We start from the raw sequence: 19,762 nt of genomic DNA on the forward strand, positions 1-19,762 counted from the left end.
TTACTGGTGGTCAGGAAATCTGAATTGGTTTGAAGGTACATTTGGAGAATTATACCCCATTCTATGTAAACATGTTGACACGGCTTTAATTCCATTTATAACAACTTATCTCCATGAATCAGCATTCTCAATCTTGTCTGAAGCAAGAAATAAATTAAATATACAGGTATCTCTTTCAAAAACAAAAAGGAGAATAAAATGATCGACAATAAATAAAATCCAGGGTATTGCTAAATGGATTGTAATCTGATCAAATTTTATATACCTAATAAAGTTTTCTTGAAATAAAAAAAAAGACAGTCCCTGTCCTCAAGGACCTCATAGTCTAACAGGGAAGACAACATGAAAACAACTATATGCAAAAAAAGATAGAGAAATTGGTTAAATTGGAGAAAATCAATAGAGGGAAAGTACTAGAAAATAAGGGGGATCTAGATAGGCTTCCTGTAGTGGAGACTTTAGCTTAGACTAGAAGGAAGCCAGAGAGTGGAAATGAGGAGAGCATTCCAGGCATGGGGGACAGCACAGATTTAGGGTTATCATGTAGGTATCAATGGGAAATGATATATGAAAATGGTAGAGAGGGTGATTACAGCTTAATATAATGAAAGAATTGGGGGCAGCTAAGTGGTGCAGTGGATAAAGCATTGGTCTTGGATTCAGGAAGATCTGAGTTCAAATCCAGGCTCAGACACTTGACACTTACTAGCTGTGTGACCCTGGGCAACTCACTTAACCTTCATTGCCCCTCAAAAAAAAAATATATATATATATATATTATTGAAGAATTTCTTGACCAATTAAAGCTTGTTCATGTATAGATTGGACCCGATGACCTCTGAAGCTTCTCTCAACTTTGAGATTCAGTGATTCTAGAATTGGCTCCTTTGGGGGAGGTAGTGAGTTCCCCATAACTAGAGGTCTTCATATAACATCTACTATGTGCCTTGGCACTGTGCCAAGTGCTTTTTATAAATATCATCTCCTGATATTCACAACAACCCTGGATCCCCATTTGACAGTTGAGAAAACTGAGGCAAACAGGGATTGACTCACCCACGGTTACAGCTTATAAGTGTCTGAGGCCAGATTTGAACTCAGGTCTTCCTGATTCCAGATAAAGCTCTCTATCCACTTCACTAGCTGCCTCAAGGCTGGGCAGGATGTGGAAGCTGAGAGCTGGGTGACCCTTTGTTGGGGATGTTGTAGAACAGGTTATGACTCTTGTTCAGCTATAGCTGGAGTAGATGACTCCTAGGGTCCTGTCTGACTTTGTAGTTGTTTGTCCTTCATTCCAGAAGAGGACCAATGACATCATGAGGGTGATGGCTTGCCTTGTGCATGAATTGGACTTAAGTGAGGCAGAGTTGCACCAAGTCATCAGCCTCATTCACTCCTCTAGAATTATTGAAATCCAGTGGCAAGACAAAGGTCAAGATGACTGGTGATGGCCCAGGATGCAATGGGTCACCTTGGCCTTTCTAAATTAAGAGTCTTCCCAGGCAGGTTCCAGTTTGTCTGACTTTACTATTCAGTGATTGATTCCACCTCCATCCTCCACCCTAAGGCCAAGCCCAACTCCTTAGCGTTTTTTATTTCTGTGTCCCTAACACCTAACACAGTACTATGTTCTTTGCACTTAGTAGGCACTTAATAAATATTTGTAAAGTGGGAAAGTGTATAGGAACATTAAGGTGAATGAACTTTGATGACTAAGACCCTCAATAAGGCAGCAAAGAAAGAGATCCATCATCAGCTACCGCTATGGCTGTGCAGGGCTCAAGGGGCCTACCCATTCCCTATCTTCCCCTACAGATCTAGATGAATGTGCTGGGGAGGAAGAATGTGCACCCCATGGCGAGTGTCTCAACACCCATGGATCCTTCTTCTGCCTCTGTGCCCCTGGCTTCTCTAGTGAGCCTGGGGGCACCAGCTGCCAGGGTAAGTGGCTGTGAGGACAGATGACCAGTCTTTCAACTGAGATGATGGCCTTGTTGAGGGCACTAGGCACTAGAGTTGGGCACTAGGAGCCATGCCCAGGTGCTTTGGGCATATATCCATCACTGTAGATGGATTGCTAAGGACTGAAATAGAGGCTGGGTTCAAAGAGGCTCAGAAATCCCTTATCAGGCCTCAGCTGAGGTAGGTTCTCCACCCTCATGGGAAATCTACCTCCAAATTACAGAAAACACAAGGCTCTTGACTCTACCTTCTTTGTCTTTATCCATCCCATTGCATGTGCAGGTACTGACTGGCTACTATTGTCCTCTCCTTCTGGTTTGTCCAGGCCTCCCCTGTTTGGAGACTTTCAGCTCTGGGCTCTCCCCTGGCCTCTCCATCTCTTCCTAACTGTCCCTTGTCCACTGCATTGGGTACCCCATCCTGCCGAAGGAAGCTCCCAGGGAGGAGGTGGCTGAGAAGAGACTCAGCCTTGGACAAGTGGATGCTTACTGACCTTCTCTTTTAGATGTGGACGAGTGTGCAGACACAGCCAGGTGCCTGGGAGGGCAGTGTCTCAACACAGAGGGTTCCTTTGTCTGTGTGTGTGAGAGTGGATTCCAGCCTTCTCCAGAGAATGGGGAGTGTGTGGGTAAGGACTGGCCTGGCCTGCCCTGGGTCACCATAAACTTGTGCTTCTATGTGGAATAGAGAAAATTTGAGAAGAAGTACAAGATGATTGAAAAAAGTCCTGGCTCTGGCCTCAAGATATTCACATTTAAATCCTTTATTATCTATGTTACCATAACCTCTCTGGGTCTCAGTTTCTTCCTCTATAAAATGGGGATGATACATATACCACCTAACTCTTTGGCTTCTTATAGGGAAAATCCTGCCTAAATGTGAGTTTCTATTCCATCCCCTTCTGCCCATCCTCTGATTCTAATGAGTATCCTAAACTCAAAAGTACCAGGAACTACCGATTTCTAGCACTGGGTGGTCTCTAGGTTCCCATGAGCATTAGAAGTCATTTTAATTGAGCAGAAAGCATATATTGAGTATCCACTATATACCCAGAACTGAACTAGGGACTAAGGGAGAATCCAGAAGTAAAAGTTTCCCTGTCCTTAATGAACTTATAATCTAGCTATGATTTTCTTTTAAGAACTCTTAAGTCCTGGACAGTTAGGTGGCGCAGTAGATAGAACACAGGCCCTGGATTCAGGAGGACTTGAGTTCAAATTCGGCATCAGAGACTTAACACTTACTAGCTGTGTGACCCTGGGCAAGTCACTTAACCCCAATATTCTCACACACACACACACACACACAAAAGAACTCGTAAGTCCTTTCACACATTTATCTTTTTGAGAGTTTATGGTAGTGTTGCAGCTGAGGAAGTTGTTCCACAATAGGTAGAAGTGGCTGACAGGACCTTACAACCAGAGAATAGACTAGGGTCCCTACAGGGTTAAAAAGAGAAGTGATCTTGGGATCCTTGGGTCATGCCAGTGAGCTGGGCCTGACTTATACTTCCTCTCCTCCTCCCTTGGCTCCTGCATGTTTGTATCGATGACAGATGTGAACGAATGTAAGGAGTATGGAGACACAGTATGTGGAACCTGGAGGTGTGAGAACAGTCCCGGATCGTACCGCTGCATCCTGGGCTGTCAGCCTGGCTTCCACATGACCCCCACTGGAGACTGCATCGGTAAGTCAGGGCAGTGAAAGCTCAACATATGTAGGCAAGGAGCCAGGACTGTTGTTACAAGGTCCAGGCACAGGGAGGAAGGAAGCAGAACCATAGAGGAGGAAAAATGTCCATCCCTTTCTCTTTTGTCTCTCAGACATAGATGAGTGTGCCAATGAGACCTTGTGCGGGACCCATGGTTTCTGTGACAACACTGATGGCTCCTTCCGCTGCTTGTGTGATCGTGGCTACGAGGCTTCACCCTCAGGCTGGGACTGTGTTGGTGAGCATCCCACTAGCCATCATCCCTGCAGGCAGGACAGGCCCTTCCCTCCCTTTCCAGAAGTCTTGTGCATCCTGCCATGGGAGGCCTTCTAAATCACTCAGGTGATGACTAAGTCCCAAGGAGGAGAAAGCACTGAGTACCTACCTCCTCTGCGTTTAGTACTGCAGGGGACACAGAAGGTACATTCTCCTGCCCTTGGGAGATGATTGTATGGTTGGTGAGGGAAGCCAGCAACAATTAAGAAAGAAAAAGGGGGCAGCTAGGTGGTGCAGTGGATAAAGCACTGACTCTGGATTCAGAAGGACCAGAGTTCAAATCTGTCCTCAGACACTTGACACTTACTAGCTGTGTGACCCTGGGCAAGTCACCTAACCCTCATCGCCCCCCAAATAAATAAATAAATGATAAATAAATGGATAGATGGATGGATGAGTGGATGGATGGATGGAGAGATGGATGGAGAGAGAGAGATTCTTTTGAAAAAGAAAGAAGAAAGAAAGAAAGAAAGAAAGAAAGAAAGAAAGAAAGAAAGAAAGAAAGAAAGAAAGAAAGAAAGAAAGAAAGAAAGAAAGAAAGAAAGAGAAAGAAAGAAAGAAAGAAAGAAAGAAAGAAAGAAAGAAAGAAAGAAAGAAAGAGAAAGAAAGAAAGAAAGAAAGAAAGAAAGAAAGAAAGAAAGAAAGAAAGAAAGAAAGAAAGAAAGAAAGAAAGAAAGAAAGAAAGAAAGAAAGAAAGAAAAAACCCATCATCTAAGAAAGGCAGTGTTGGTATAGTGGGAAGGACTCTGGAATTGGGAATCAGGCGACCCCCTAGGTTCAAGCCTCGGCTCTGTCACCATCTGAATTTGGGCAAATCACTAGCCCACTCTGGGCTCTGGTTTCCCAAGTCCATCACTTACAATCTGTGGTTGTATATAATAAATTGTGTGGAAACTGGAAAAGTTAATCAGTGAGACCTGATGTTTCAAAAGCCTTCTTGGAAGAAGACAAGGTTTCAGCCAAGTCTTTAACCTGCCTCTTTTCTGTTGCCCAGAGGTCTCAAAGGAGTAAGGGCAGGCAGGATCTTTTGTCTTAGGGCAATTTGTTTTAAAACCAACACCCAGAGTCCCCTAGGAAAGGGAACAGACTTTATCTCTTTCCTTTTCCTTCTTCTGCCTTGTCTCCCTTTCTGAATGTATCCATCCACCTCCCTCGGTACTCTACTCCTACATACCCATACGCTTAGTCCCCTATCACTTGCCCCAAAATCATCCTGCTTGCTTGCTTGTCCTGGGGAACAAGACTTTGGAGAAGATGAGCTAATGGGGGCGCCAGTTTGGCCAGAGGCAGAAGTCAGAACCAAGGGAGCAGGAGGGCAGAAGATCTCAGGATACTGTCTCCGGCCAAAGTTGCCTTTTTCCTTCTGTCTGTGGTTAACTGTCCTTGTCCTGTACAGATGTGAATGAGTGTGAGCTGATGGTGGCCGTGTGTGGGGCTGCCTTGTGTGAGAACGTGGAAGGCTCCTTCTTGTGTCTCTGTGCCAACGACCACGAGGAATATGATGCACAGGATGGCCGTTGCCGCGAACGGACAGTAGGAGGTAAGGGGTCTGCCATGTATGATGTGTGGGACAGAGGGGTAGTAGATGGATACAGGGCAAGCTGGGGGCAGGGAGTGGGGTGGGGTAGAACCTGGAGAGAGGATGCTAATTAATGGCAAGAAGGGGAAGAAGTAGTTTTCCCATCATCTCTGGAGGTCAGGCAGCCACTCACCTAACTCTAAGGATATTCAGTTCCAGTCTAGGGGATGTCTGGAAGACAGATTTATTTATTTATTTTGGTGAGGCAATTGGGGTTAAGTGACTTGTCCAGGGTCACACAGCTAGTAAGTGTCAAGGGTCTAAGGCTAGATTTGAACTCAGGTACTCCTGAATCCAGGGCTGGTGCTCTATCCACTGAGCCATCTAGCTGCCCCAAGACAGATTATTTTTGAACCATGGTTTACTTTGGGGCAAACTTATAGGAGACTGAAAATGCCAAATTAAATTAGACCCCGTAGGCCTGACCGAGATGCAGCATGTGATCCTTCTGGTTGAATCTGGGCCATGAAGGGACAGAACCAGACTGATTTCCATCAAATACAGGCCAAGAAAGCATCGAGAGGCCAACTGCGGAACATATCCCTGGACCAGAGCGCAAACCGTGCTACTCAGGACCGAGCAACCAGTCCCCCTGCACCAGCATCCTGGGCCGGAACACTACCCGGGAGGAGTGTTGCTGTACTCAGGGAGCCAGCTGGGGAGACAGCTGTGAGCCCTGCCCTTTCCCTGGCACAGGTAGGGAAACTCTCTGAGGCCCCAGGAACCAGCAGGGGAGCACGGGGCTCAGGCAAAGCCTGTGAATTTGCTGGGGGATGAAACAACATGAGCAAAAAGGAAGAAAGGTGAGGGGGGAGAAAGGCTTTCACGTCATCTGAGCTCTGGCTTCTCTCTTTATCCCTCCTCCCCAGTGGAATTCAGCGAGATCTGCCCCAGTGGGAAGGGATATATACCTGTGGAAGGCAGCTGGATGTTTGGACAAACCACATACACCGGTAAAATCTTTCCCCAGAACTTTCCTCCTCTCCTTCATCCTTGCCCATTCCTATTTCTTAAGCAGATAGAAAGATCCTCAGGATTTTTTTCACCTGAAATGCCAACCATAGTTTTGACCATTTGGTCAATAATAGTCCATTGATAAACACTATGTGAATACAAATGAAAACAAAGACAATCCTGTCCTCAAGGAGCTTACAATCTAAAAGGGAGAAGACAATGCATAGAAGGAAGCCGAAAAGGAGGATGAGAGAGAACATACCCTCAACTTTGTCTTAGCTAAAGACATTTTCAGTTGAGTATCCCCCAGGGGAGTCTAGAAGCCCTCAACTCAAATACAACTCAAACTACAGGTTTCTTCTGTTGCCACCCCACAGCCCCTACAAACCACCTTCTTCCCTGTATTTGTTCCTTACATAAGAAACCAGTCTAGGGCTGCCATCCCTCCTACTCATAGCCACATGTGAACACAGGGGAAGAAGAAGGAAGAAGAGGAGGAGAGCTGAGAGTATTGTCCTGTCTGCCCCCAGTCCCAAGGAACCCAACTGCAGATTGTAGGGAGTGGAGCCCCAGCATTCTGGGAGTTCACATGGGAAGGACCCTGTCCCTAATGGCAACTTTGTTCCTGTTTAGATGCGGATGAATGCATGATGTTCGGCTCAGAGCTCTGTCACAACGGCCAGTGTCTCAACACAGTGCCCGGATACATCTGCCTTTGCCACCCTGGCTATGGCTATGATGCCTCCCACATGGAGTGTGAAGGTAAGAGCTGTCCTTCCCCATGCTGGCCATGCCCACTGTGGCTCACCATTTCTCTTGCCTTGAATTATCAGAAATGGCTGTCCTCCTCCTAGGAAAAGTGATGTATTCTCAAGGAAAGGGGCTTCCCTACCTGGGGAGATCCCTGGCTGGGGATCCCAGCTGGGTTAGTGGCTTGTACCTCTAAGATGAAGGCATTCATAGGGCTATCAGGGTTCCATCATCATGCATCAGGACTGATCCAGCTCCTGAGGCCCTGTTTAATTTAATTGAATTTATTTGTTTGTTTGTTTGTTTATTTATTTTGGTGAGGCAATTGGAGATAAGTGACTTGCCCAGGGTCACACAGCTAGTAAGTGTTAAGTGTCTGAGGCCACATTTGAACTCAAGTCCTCTTGACTCCAGGACCAGGACTCTATCCACTGCACCACCTAGCTGCCCTGAGGCCCTATTTTAGGAAGGCAAGTGACAGCCTTAGCCCTGTGGAGGATCCCAAGGTGGGAGTAGTCTCAAAGGCAGCAGATGGAACAGTGGGTAGAGCACTGGACTTAAATCAAGAAGATCTGAATTCAAATACTGACCTCAGCAAGGACTAGCTGTGTGACCCTTGGCAAATCTCACTTAACTTTTGCTAACCTCGGTTTCCTCATCTCTAAACGGGGATAATAACACCCATGTCCTAGAGTTCTTCTAAAGTTTGAATGAGATAACATGTCAATTGCTTTGCAGACCTTAAAGCCCTAAATAAATGTTATCATCGCCATCATCACCCACACAGAAGGAGCCATGACAGCATAGCCTTCCGTTGGGATGTGAAGGATGGAGAAGCGGGGACATCTTTGTGTCCTTACATTAACTCCCCCATTCCGTGCCCACAGCTGAGTTCACAGGCTTTGCTGGCCCTCGGTTGCTGTCTCCTCCCCCTCTGCTGCCACCCAGCCTCTTCCCTGTCTTTCCCACAGATCATGATGAATGCCAGGACACAGCCTGTGAGAATGGAGAGTGTGTGAACACAGATGGCTCTTTCCACTGCTTCTGCAGTCCCCCGCTGGTTCTGGACCACAGCCAGAGGCGCTGTGTGAACAGCACGAGTAGCCTGGGTAAGAGCCGGGCAGCACACGCACCCGTGTGAGCTGGGGTGGGGAGCCCGGACGGCCGGGCTGGCTTGATAATCTCTCTGTCCTTTGGCAGACCTTCCAGACCATGACATCCACATGGACATCTGCTGGAAAAAAGTCACCAATTATGTCTGCAGCCAGCCTTTCCGAGGTCGCCGTACCACCTACACTGAGTGCTGCTGCCAGGATGGCGAGGCCTGGAGCCAGCAGTGTGCCCTGTGCCCTCCTAGGAATTCTGGTAGGAGGAGGAGCAGCAGCATCTTGGATGGTTTAGGGAGAGAGGGAAGCCTGGGTTGGGCATCTGCAGACCTGGGCCAGAGGCAACAGGATAGAGATTCCCAAGGATTTCCCATCAGCTGGAGAGAATGTGGAACAAGCGAGAATCTCAGAAGGGAGGAGAGTAGGGGTTGGATGCCATCACTTTCTCCAGATCCATGCTCCTTAATGAGAAGGGGCCCTCTGGGGATATTATAGAGACCAGGGTCCAGAAGGCATGAGTTGCTCTCCATTCTTTTTTTTTTTTTAGTGAGGCAATTGGGGTTAAGTGACTTGCCCAGGGTCACACAGCTAGTAAGTGTTAAGTGTCTGAGGCCGGATTTGAACTCAGGTACTCCTGACTCCAGGGCCAGTGCCCTATCCACTGCGCCACCTAGCTGCCTCTCCCTTCATTATCACAGCTTTTCTCTCCTCCCCGACAGAGGTCTTTGCTCAGCTGTGCAACGTGGCCAGGATAGAAGCTGAACGGGAAGCCGGCCTCCATCCTCGGCCAGGCTATGAGTATGGCCCGGGACCTGATGATCTGCACTATGGCCTCTATGGCCCTGAGGGGGCCCCCTTTTATAACTACCTGACTCCCGAGGAGGGTGCTTCTGAGCCCCCATTCCTGAATCCCGCCAGCCGCCCAGTGGTCAACCTCCCTGCCCCTGAGCCACCACTGCAGCCTTCTGAAGTCCAGCCCCACTTTGTGGGCAACCAACCAGGTTTGTGCTACCTCCCTGTGGTGATGGTGAGGAGATGGAAGCAAGTGACTTTTCCTTCTTTCTCTCTTCAAACCCAACTTGCGAATTCCTCTCCCCCAAGGTGAGAAAAGGGCAGCCGGGTCTCACCAGTGAGAGTCAAAGGATTGATAGCTTGGAAAGGACCTAGTGGCACTTAGCATCTCTAAGCCTCAGTTTTCTCATCAGTGAAATGAAAGAATAAAGACTCAAACACAGGTCAATGACTCCCAAGCCCAGTGTTCATACCATGACTCCACACTGCCTCTCATGAAGAAGCCAGTTTAAGGGGTAGGAACCTCTATGTTGCGATCATCAAACATTTGATGAGCAGTAACATTAAGCTAACTAACGTATGTTAGGGCTGAGTGTTAGACTCTCCAGCATCTACAATGTGTATGACATGGTTCCTGATCTCAACCACCTTACATGCAGGACTATGAATGTGCCTATGTATGTCTGCATACCTCCCGGTGGCTCCATTTCTCTCACCCATTCTAAAGACTGATGAATTAATCATTCATTCAAGAATCATTTATTAACCACCTACTGTGTGCAAAGCACCATGCTAGGCATTGGGAAATTAAAATTCAGTTGAAAAATTGAATTCAATTACAATTCAAACATGTCTTTGTGGTGTTCATAATGGCTGGGGAGGAGGGAAGAGTGTTATATGTAGCATCCTCCCTACATTTTCCATATATGTAATACCATGCGTAGCAGGGAGAGGGGAGATACTAACTATAAGTGAAAAATAGAATATAAACAGAGGGGTATTAAAAAAAGACATGGAGTTGGAGAAAGAAAATGTCACTGTATCTGGCCTTTGAAGGATGAATAGGATTTTAAAGGGTGAATATGGTAGGAAGATAGAAATTCCTGCAAAAGGAATATTATGAACCAAGGCACCAAGGTGGAAAAGCACAGCATATGGATAAGAGACCATGTTTGTTGTTCAGTCGTTTTCAGTCATGTCTGGCTCTTCACGACCCCTTTTCTTGGCAGAGGTACTGGAGTAGTTTGCCATTTCCTTCTCCAGCTCATTTTACACATGAGGAAACTGAGGCAAACAGGGTAAAGTGACTTGCTCAGGATCACACAGCTAGTAAGTGTCAAGTGTCTGAGGCCGGATTTGAACTCAGGTACTCCTGACTCCAGGGCCGGTACTCTAGCCACTGTACCACCTAGCTGCCCTGAATGCCCTAACTCTAAACCCTTATGCCTCCAATCTTCTGATTACCTTGGTGCCTGACCTCAGGATCTACTTAAAACTGCCACAAAGGAGATGGATGGATGGATGGATGGATGGATGGATGGATGGATGGATGGATGGATGGATGGATGGATGGATGGATGGATGGATGGATGGATGGATGGATGGATGGATAGGCAAGCAGACAGGCAGACACATGGACAGACACGCAGATAGACAATATATATAAACGCACACACACACATATATACATGTATGTATATATATGTGTGTATATACATGTGTGTACAGATGCATATTTTAAACAGAATCAAAATACATCTAAACTTGGCATTTCGAGGAAAATTTCATGACCTCCCTGAAGATCCCTGATAATGAATGTTCTAAAATAATATAAAAACAGAGAGTCATTGGAAGAATAGAGTGGGGTTATATGTCCTTCCTTCTCTCCCTCCATCCTCTGAATCCCCAGGGAACTATGACAGCTTCGAAGGTCTCCGTGCAGAGGAGTGTGGCATCCTCAATGGCTGTGAGAATGGCCGCTGTGTCCGAGTAGATGAGGGCTATACCTGTGATTGCTTTGAAGGCTTCCAGCTGAATATAGCCCAGATGGCCTGTGTGGGTAAGTTTAGAATGGGATCCATGGGTAGGGAGTAGAATTCCCAGGGAGAGGTGTGCTGTGCCTGGCCCATGTGGTATTGACAAGAAAGACCAAGAACCTAAGTAGCAGGTTAGGGTCTCCTGGCAGTTATTCAAGACAACCTGGAAACTCACTGCTGTCCCATGGTAAGTCTACCTGAAATCAGTCAGCTCCAAGCACCTGGGGAAGTTCTTTTTTTTTTTTTTTTTTTGGTGAGGCAATTGGGGTTAAGTGACTTGCCTAGGGTCACATAGCTAGTAAGTGTTAAGTGTCTGAGGCCGGATTTGAACTCAGGTCCTCCTGACTTCAGAGCCGGTGCTCTATCTACTGCGCCACCTAGCTGCCCCAGGGAAGTTCATTTTGTGGAGATTCTTGGGACAGGACTGAAAAAGGGATGATTCCTATAGCTGCTACCTTGGGGCTTGGTACAGGACTGTTGCATTCTACTCTTGAGGGGAAAGTCATTCTCTATAGTAAAAGGAAAAAAGACAGACATAGGTTTGTTCACAAAGGTGAGTGAATCAGGGCAAGGGAAGCTTTAACCACTTCTAGCTCACAGCCTCATCCACTTTCTTCTAGATGTAAATGAATGTGAGGACATGCATGGGCCCGCAGCTCTCTGTGAGCAGGGTCACTGTAAGAACACCGAGGGCTCCTACTACTGCCAATGCTCTCTGGGATACGTGGCCATGGCGGGTCCCCCCCGCTGCATCCCCAAGGAGTAGGGAAGAGCAGCCAGCTGGAAACGGCCCACAGCCACCTGCAAGGGCCCCGAGGAGTCTGTCCCAACAAGGAAGATACCATGATGGCAGCAGTAAGTAAGGGGGCTAGAGGCTGTGCCCCCAACAAGCCTATTCATCTCCCACCATCTCTCCTGGCTAAGGCGTCAAAAGGGCCTGCTTCAGCCATGAGCTTCCAGCTTGGCTCAAACACCACCAGCTGCTTTGATGCTTCATCCACTGGTCATGGGGCCCATCTCGTTGCCTTTCTTGGCCTCACCCTGTGATACTTGCTGAGGGAAGAGCCTGTCCTCTTCTCTCCAAACTGTGCCTATCTGCAGGGTTCTTTAGCCTCACCCTATAGGCATCACATTCCAGCTCCGACTCTGCCTGCAAATGAACCCACCGCTGTGGAGGGGGCATTAGCTGCCTCACCCTTTGGCTGGTCCTCCAAGAGCCGGTTGTGCTGGATGGGGCTGAGAGTTCTGCTGATGACGCCAAAGCTCTTCTTCTGAGGACTTCTGTCTCTACTAGGCTGGGCTGGGCCCTTCTTTTGATGTATCTCCATTCTATAGCCAGTTCTGTAACCCCAGGTGGGCAGCAGAGACCCTCACCACAGAGAAGCAAGACTGATGCTGGCCTTCTTGTGCATAGAAGATGAGAGAGAAGGGAAGCAAAGACAGATCCGAAGAAATGGGATAAAAGGGGATGAGGGGAAGGAGAATGGGGAGGCAAAGGAGAAAGAAAGAGCCAGAATTTTACATGAGTCTAAAGGAGGGGCAGCTAGGTGACACAGTGGATAAAGCACCGGCCCTGGAGTCAGGAGGACCTGAGTTCAAATCCAGAATCAGATACTTGATACTTCCTAGCTGTGTGACCCCAGGCAAGTCACTTAACCCTGATTGCCTTGCCCCCCCCCAAAAAAAAAAAAGTAAGAAAGAGTCCAAAGGAAACATTTCAGTGGCTTCAGCTTGGTAAACTTGCATCTCCCAGCAGGTCATAGCCCTGTGTGCACCAGTAGCAGGGCTTTTGCAAGATGCCCCCATTGCCAACAGACCTTTGTAAAGTACACGTAGCTTTTTATAGGAACCAAACCTCTCTTGTGCTCTCCTTTTTTGAAAACCAGTTTGATGTGTTATAAATAAAAAGGTCTATTTTCTGGCCTATGGATTACAATGTATGTGTTGTGGTTTTCTTTTTTTTTTTTAACCCCTGCTTAAGCTATTCTATTTCAATTGAATTGAGACAGGTAGTGGACGCCTACCTAAAATGCAAGACACTAAGTTTAGGGCCAAGAAAGATCCAAAGCTGAGCAGAGTGGAATAGGTTTAATGGAAGAGAGGATCATTAATAAAAGCACATGACACATGTGGAAAACCTCCTATCATCAAGCTTTCCCAGAATACAGTGTACAGAAAGGGAAGTAGTGTGACCTTAGATATAGTTTTCCATCTTTGCTCTGACATCCTGACCCCCGTGGAAAAATGCAATCTGGGAACCTTGACAGCTATTTTTGCTTTGTTTTACTATCCAAATAAAGGGCTTGCTTTAATCCAGCAACAGTTGGAGAAAAATGTCCCATACAGACATAAAGAAATCATTATATGATAGGTCGTCTATACCTAAAACCTTGCTGGTATATGCCAGTAAAATGGTCCTGTGACCACCGTGGATGAGGGAAGGAAACATGAGTGGCTGCCATGAAAAGGCAAATGTTAGGGGGCAGCTGGGTGGTGCAGTAGATAAAGTAAAAAAAAGGAAAGGCAAATCTTTGGGGAATTAGGTTGTCAGAGTAGGGTCTTCAACATGCCATGTCTCTTGCCACTTAATCCACTAGTAGTCTGAATCTCCACTTCTGCCACTGGCTTTCTACTTCTCTATTGGATTTGTGGACTCTGAAGAAATCGGCACCAACCCAACATGACTCATTTAGACCATAATTCATACCAGCTTCCCCAGGATGGAACTGCATGTCCTGAGTCCCCTTTTTTGCCCCAATTCACAAAACATATACACTTCTGTTACTTCTTCACCCCAGAGGATCCAGCATAGGCCGTGTTTGCTTGGGTCTTTACTAACTTAGGAGACTTGATTTCCAGTCTCAACTCTGTTACTTAATACTAATGTGACCTTGGGTATGACCTTCCTGGATCTCAATTCCCTGATCTTGTGATGACTTAAGGTCCTTTGTAGCTCTAAATCCTACTAAGTGAATGTTGTTGTGGGCATAAAGAATTTGTAAGGTTTTTTAAAATGGTAGGCTGTGGATGGCTGTTTTCTTAAGGGAAAAATCCAACTTACGAACATTACCTTGAGAATTGAGAAGTGGGTAGAGCTCACAGAAGGGGCAGAATAAATCCCAAAAGTTAAATAGACTCTTCTAATAAGCCCAGAGTGGGACATCTAGATGGCAAAGTGGATAGAACACTGGCTGTGGAGTTAGGAGAACCCAAGTTCAAATCTGGCCTCAGACATTTACCAACTGTGTGACTCTGGCAAGTCACTTAACTGGTATCCTTGACTGTAACGGAACTTTGAGACAGCCATAGATTTGGCAAGAGGTAGGAGGGCAGAGGAGGAAGGAAGAAATGGAAGGAAAATAAGCATTTATTAAGTACCTACTATGTACCAAACACTATGCTAGGTATTTTTGTTTTGTTTTGTTTTTTTGTTTTTGCAGGCAATGGGGGTTAAGTGACTTGCCCAGGGTCACACGGCTAGTAAGTGTTAAGTGTCTGAGACCAGATTTGAACTCAGGTCCTCCTGAATCCAGGGCCAGTGCTTTATCTACTGTACCACCTAGCTGCCCCCAAGAGAGATATTTGTAAAATACCTAGCATAGGGGGCAGCTAGATGGCGCAGTGGTTAAAGCACCAGCCCTGGATTCAGGAGGACCTGAGTTCAAATCTGGTCTTAGACACTTAACACTTACTAGCCGTGTGACCCTGGGCAAGTCACTTAACCCTCATTGCCCTGCAAAAAGAAAGAAATTTTAAAAAAACAACAACAAATATCTCTCTTGATTCTCACAATAACCCTAGGAGATAGGTGCTATTATGCTCCATTTGACAGTTGAGGAAACAGACAGACCTAGAGGTGAAGTGAGTTGCCTGGGGTTGCACAGCTAGTAAGTGTCTGAAGCTATATCAGGTTTATCCACCCTGCCACTTGGTAAGATTTAAAGCTAAAAAAGAAAAGGAGGGACAGCTAGGTGGCGCAGTAGATAGAGCACTGGCCCTGGAGTCAGGAGGACCTGAGTTCAAATCCGGCCTCAGACACTTAACACTTACTAGCTGTGTGACCCTAGGCAAGTCACTCAACCCCAATTGTCTCACCCCCCCCCAAAAGAAAAGAAAAGAAAAGGAGTCTTGGGGTAAGGGGGGTAAGAGGGGGGGCATGGAGGGAAGGTTGTGCTAATGAGGATCATGGCAGCTGGCCATGGTGAACCTAGATGTAGCTAGGTGGCACAGGAGACAGAATATAGACCTATAGTCATGAAATTTATCTGTGTCCTCAGATACTTCCTGGCTGTGTGACCCTGGGTAAGTCACCTAACCTCTGTTTGCCTCAATTTCCTCATCTATAAAATAGGGATAATATGAGCACCTCCCTCTCAGAGTTGTGAAAATCAAATGAGATATTTGTAAAGCACTTAGCACACTATATAATATATTTGGCTATTATTAGTTATTATTATTATTATTATTATGTGTTAATATAGGGTCTGACAAAGTAGCATTTCACCTGATTGCCAACTTAATAGTAGGTTATTGAACTTTTTGTAGGAGCAAAGAATTAGAAACAAAGTAGCTGCCCATCAACTTTGTAGCAGATGAATAAATTATGGTGCATGAATGTAATGGGATTACTGCAGGGGAAGAAATTGTGACCATGGAGATGTCAAAGGAAGCATGAGAACACTTCTAAAAGCGATGCAGAGTAAAGTAGGCAGAACCAGGAAAACAATATATGCAATGACTAAAACACTGTAAATGGAGGGAACAACCAAACCAAACCAAACCAAACCTGCACACTATACTTATAATGACCAAATAACACTGAAGAGAAGAGATGAGAAAATGTACAGGCCTCTCTTCTTTCTGGAATTGGGGGGCCAAGGTGTGGAATATCACATAACCTATCAGTCCTAGTCCTAGGTTAGTTTTGCTGAACTGCTTTTTTTTTTTCTTTTCCTTTTTTAATTCTTTATTACAAAGGATGGTTTTCTAAACAAGACTAGGGAGAGGGAAAGGAAACGAAAACTAAAATATAAATTTTATATAAAAATATAACCTTTTTAAAAATCAAAAAGGCTAATGAAAGTGGTCAGGACAATTTTGAGAACCAGATTAGTTATAGGGAGGTTCTAGAAGCCATATCAGCTATTTATCCATAGAGATCATATGTAGATTTCATGGTATTTCCATGTTCTATAAACTTGTTAATCTTGCACACAGTGAGTCTTTTTTTTTTTTTTAGTGAGGCAATTGGGGTTAAGTGACTTGCCCTGGGTCACACAGCTAGTAAGTGTTAAGTGTCTGAGGCTGGATTTGAACTCAGGTCCTCCTGACTCCAGGGCTGGTGCTCTATCCACTGCGCCACCTAGCTGCCTCCACAGTGAGTCTTTAAAAAAAATTTTTTTGGGGGGCAGCTAGGTGGCACAGTGGATAAAGCACTGGCCCTGGATTCGGGAGTACCTGAGTTCAGATCCAGCCTCAGACACTTACTAGCTGTGTGACCCTGGGCAAGTCACTTAACCCTCATTGCCCTGCAAAAAAAAAAAAATTTTTTTTTGCTCTATCCATCTTTTATTATTTACAAAGTGCTTTTTTTTGGACATTCCAAACTTTGTCCTAGATAAGTGAAGGAGGAAAAGAGCTTCTACCCAAAAGATCTCAGAGAATCTAAGAGAATCTAGGTACTTATTAGTAGCATAGAATTTGAGAATCGGAAGGGACCTCATCAACCAACTAGTTCAAGCCATACGGACCAAATTATACATGAAAGGAATCCCTCTTATAACATAACCAATTATGACATATTGATTAAAAACCATTTTTAGGTGGCACAATGGTTAGAGTGCCTGGCCTGGAGTCAGGAAGACCTGAGTTCAAATCTAACCTTATATATCCATACTAGCTCTGTGACCCTGGGCAAGTCACTTAATCCTATTTGCCTCAGTTTCCTCGTCTAGAAAATGGGCTAGAGAAGGAAATGGCAAACTACTCCAAGATCTTTGCCAAGAAAACCCCAAATAGGATCACAAAGAGTGGGACATGACTTGAAAAATGACTCAACAACAATCAGTAAAACCACCTGAGGATGAGAACCTCTCTCTTCCTAAAACAGCCCATTCTGCTTTGGGAAAGTTCTAATCATTGGGGAATTTCTTCTTCCTTCTTCCTTCTTGAGTCTAACAGAAGAAGTCTAATCCATCTTCCTTATAATGATCCTTCAAAAAAATATGAAGATAACTATAATGTCATCCCTTCTGCTTCCCACCCCCCTACCTCAAATCTTCTCTTTTCCAGGCTAAACGTTCCTAGTTCCTTCCCCTAATCCTCCTATGACAGGGACTCAAGGTGCTTCACCAGCCTGGCTGCCCTCCTTTGGAAACTCTCCAGCTTATTAATGCCCTTCTTAAACTGCCTTTCCCAGAACTGAACACAGTACTACTTGATAAGATCTGAGAAGAGCAGAACACAGTGGGACATTGTAAGCAATACAGTAGCTCCCCCTCTCCCCCTTTAAACAAAGAAGCCCCAGGGAGATTAAAACTAAAAAACAAAACGAAACAAAACAAAAACCCTGAGTCTCCCTGAAGAGTAAGACTTGCACTAATAGCCAAAGCCCCCCTTTCCCCAGGGCCAAGAATGTGAATATTAATTAGCTGTCAATTTCCCCAGTTCCCCCAACATGAATTAGTGCCAGTACTGAATCTTAACCTTGTAAAAAAAATTAATTATTAACTATAACTAATCTAACCTTTGGCCTCTCTTTTCTCTTGCTGTCTAACTCCCAAGACTATATATACCTTTTCTTCTCTCCACTCAAATCTCGGGGCTTCCTGCGCCCCCACAGACCAAGCTAATCCTCCAGCCAGGGCTGCAGCTGATGGTGGTGGAGGTGCACTCCAGCCTCACGTGCCTCAGCACAGGCTATCTGGGATCTTTTGGATAGCTCCGCTCAGGTCAGAGGGGGCTGGGGGCTTTTTTCCCCCAGCTGTCTGACCTGGTGTCTTATACAGCCCACGGGGCTTTTGGGCTCAACTGAAGCAGAGGGAGAGGGGCACCAGCACTTCCCACACAGAAGAGACCCTGAGGGCCTAAGGCTTTCTAATCTCAGCCTAAAGGTAGGGTCCCCAAATCAAAATAAATTTCCACAGTCCCCCCTTTGCTTTGAAAAGAAACACATAGTGTTTCCTTGATGAAGCAGCAAAACCAAATACCATAACCTATGCTAGGACACAATGTCAATAATAACACAGGAAAAGAAAATTGTCCAGAGGGGCAATCCCTCATGGACTTGCACTTTGACAATGTCCACAGAGGGAAGACCTCTGCAGAAAATACACATTACAGATGGTGTATGTAGGAAGAAACAAAAGTGTCCATTTAAAGTCCTTTTAAATCTTGTCTTTGAAGAAGGGTTGAGATGTCATCTAGGGAACAGGACTCTGATCTGGATACAGGCTGTCTCTGGTTTGTCTCTGGATTCTGCTGGTTGTCTCTGGAACTGCTGGCTGTCTCTGGATACTGCTGGCTGTCTCTGGATACTGCTGAGCTTTCACTAGTCTTTAGTATAGCATTGTCCAAAATTGTTCAGTTTAAATAATGAAAGTTCTTCAAAAAGCAGTGGAAGTTCTTCAAAATGTACAAAACAAATCTGAACTTTATACATATACAACATATTGGAGTCCCCCCTTCTGGAGGATGTTTATATCCGTAAGCAATAGAAAATTGAGACAATACATCAATAACGCTTTTTACCATTATATGTCTGGATCAAGGCCAAATTTAGTAATGTGTCTGTGACAACACTTGAAAATGTTATGGAAAGGTTACCATACCACATCATGTGGTGCATAGACATCAGTAATTGTGCTAGGCCTCAGATGGATGGATTCTAACCATGCCATCAGACAGAATAAGAAAACCAAATTAAGCTAAACCAGGTTCATGGACTGGTGCTTCCATGACACCAGACTATTTTTGGAGTAAGAGATGTGCCCTATATGGCTGCTATTAACAGCAAACTATGAACTTACTAAATGTATTTGGACTAAGGGAATCCTGCCTCCAGGTTTCGCTGAATGGGCTGTTCTCTCAGCCTCCTCAGGGCATCTTACATGTACCTGTCTCTCCTCCTGTTGTACATATATTTTCTTCAAGGCCTGCATCGTGGAGTGGAGTCATCTCCATGAAGCTCAGTGTAAGGGTAATTAGACTCTGAAATGGTAAGTTTCCATAATTCATAAATCTCATATTAATTTCACCAAAGAAAATATGATGGTAAAAATGCATGTTATGCTGCATAACTAAATACACACTTGCAATATATACAATAATTCTAAACCATATCCAGAGTCAATTGGGAAAGTGGTATAATGACCAATACAACAAAATTACTACTCTTTCACTAAGGATAATAAAAGCTATATACATAGTCATAATGACATTTAAATTAATTCTATAAATATATAATATAAATTATAATATTGAACACTATTACAAAATCTTCATTAACAAATAAACCACATCATCTTGTTCATTAATTCTCTATTATAATAACAATAACAAATACTTAAATTGATAAACAATTTATCAAAAAAAACCC

At 45.1% G+C, this 19,762-nt stretch overlaps 1 protein-coding gene across 1 annotated transcript in view; it reads left to right on the forward strand.

The window, feature by feature from the left end:
- The window catches only part of LTBP2 (latent transforming growth factor beta binding protein 2), a 191,923-nt gene extending 179,306 nt beyond the window's left edge, over window positions 1-12,617 (forward strand). The window contains exons 23-35 of the mRNA XM_043989179.1: window positions 1,816-1,941; window positions 2,468-2,590; window positions 3,518-3,649; window positions 3,786-3,911; window positions 5,346-5,489; window positions 6,033-6,224; window positions 6,398-6,481; window positions 7,116-7,244; window positions 8,204-8,341; window positions 8,433-8,597; window positions 9,058-9,339; window positions 11,040-11,189; window positions 11,787-12,617. Of these exons, the coding sequence (XP_043845114.1) occupies window positions 1,816-1,941; window positions 2,468-2,590; window positions 3,518-3,649; window positions 3,786-3,911; window positions 5,346-5,489; window positions 6,033-6,224; window positions 6,398-6,481; window positions 7,116-7,244; window positions 8,204-8,341; window positions 8,433-8,597; window positions 9,058-9,339; window positions 11,040-11,189; window positions 11,787-11,932 (1,937 nt within the window). The 3' untranslated portion in view covers window positions 11,933-12,617. The remainder of the gene's footprint in view (window positions 1-1,815; window positions 1,942-2,467; window positions 2,591-3,517; window positions 3,650-3,785; window positions 3,912-5,345; window positions 5,490-6,032; window positions 6,225-6,397; window positions 6,482-7,115; window positions 7,245-8,203; window positions 8,342-8,432; window positions 8,598-9,057; window positions 9,340-11,039; window positions 11,190-11,786) is intronic.
- The last annotated feature ends 7,145 nt before the right edge of the window (window positions 12,618-19,762 follow it).

Source organism: Dromiciops gliroides, chromosome 2, assembly GCF_019393635.1.
Source record: "Dromiciops gliroides isolate mDroGli1 chromosome 2, mDroGli1.pri, whole genome shotgun sequence".
In the NCBI taxonomy this organism is placed as follows: domain Eukaryota; kingdom Metazoa; phylum Chordata; class Mammalia; order Microbiotheria; family Microbiotheriidae; genus Dromiciops; species Dromiciops gliroides.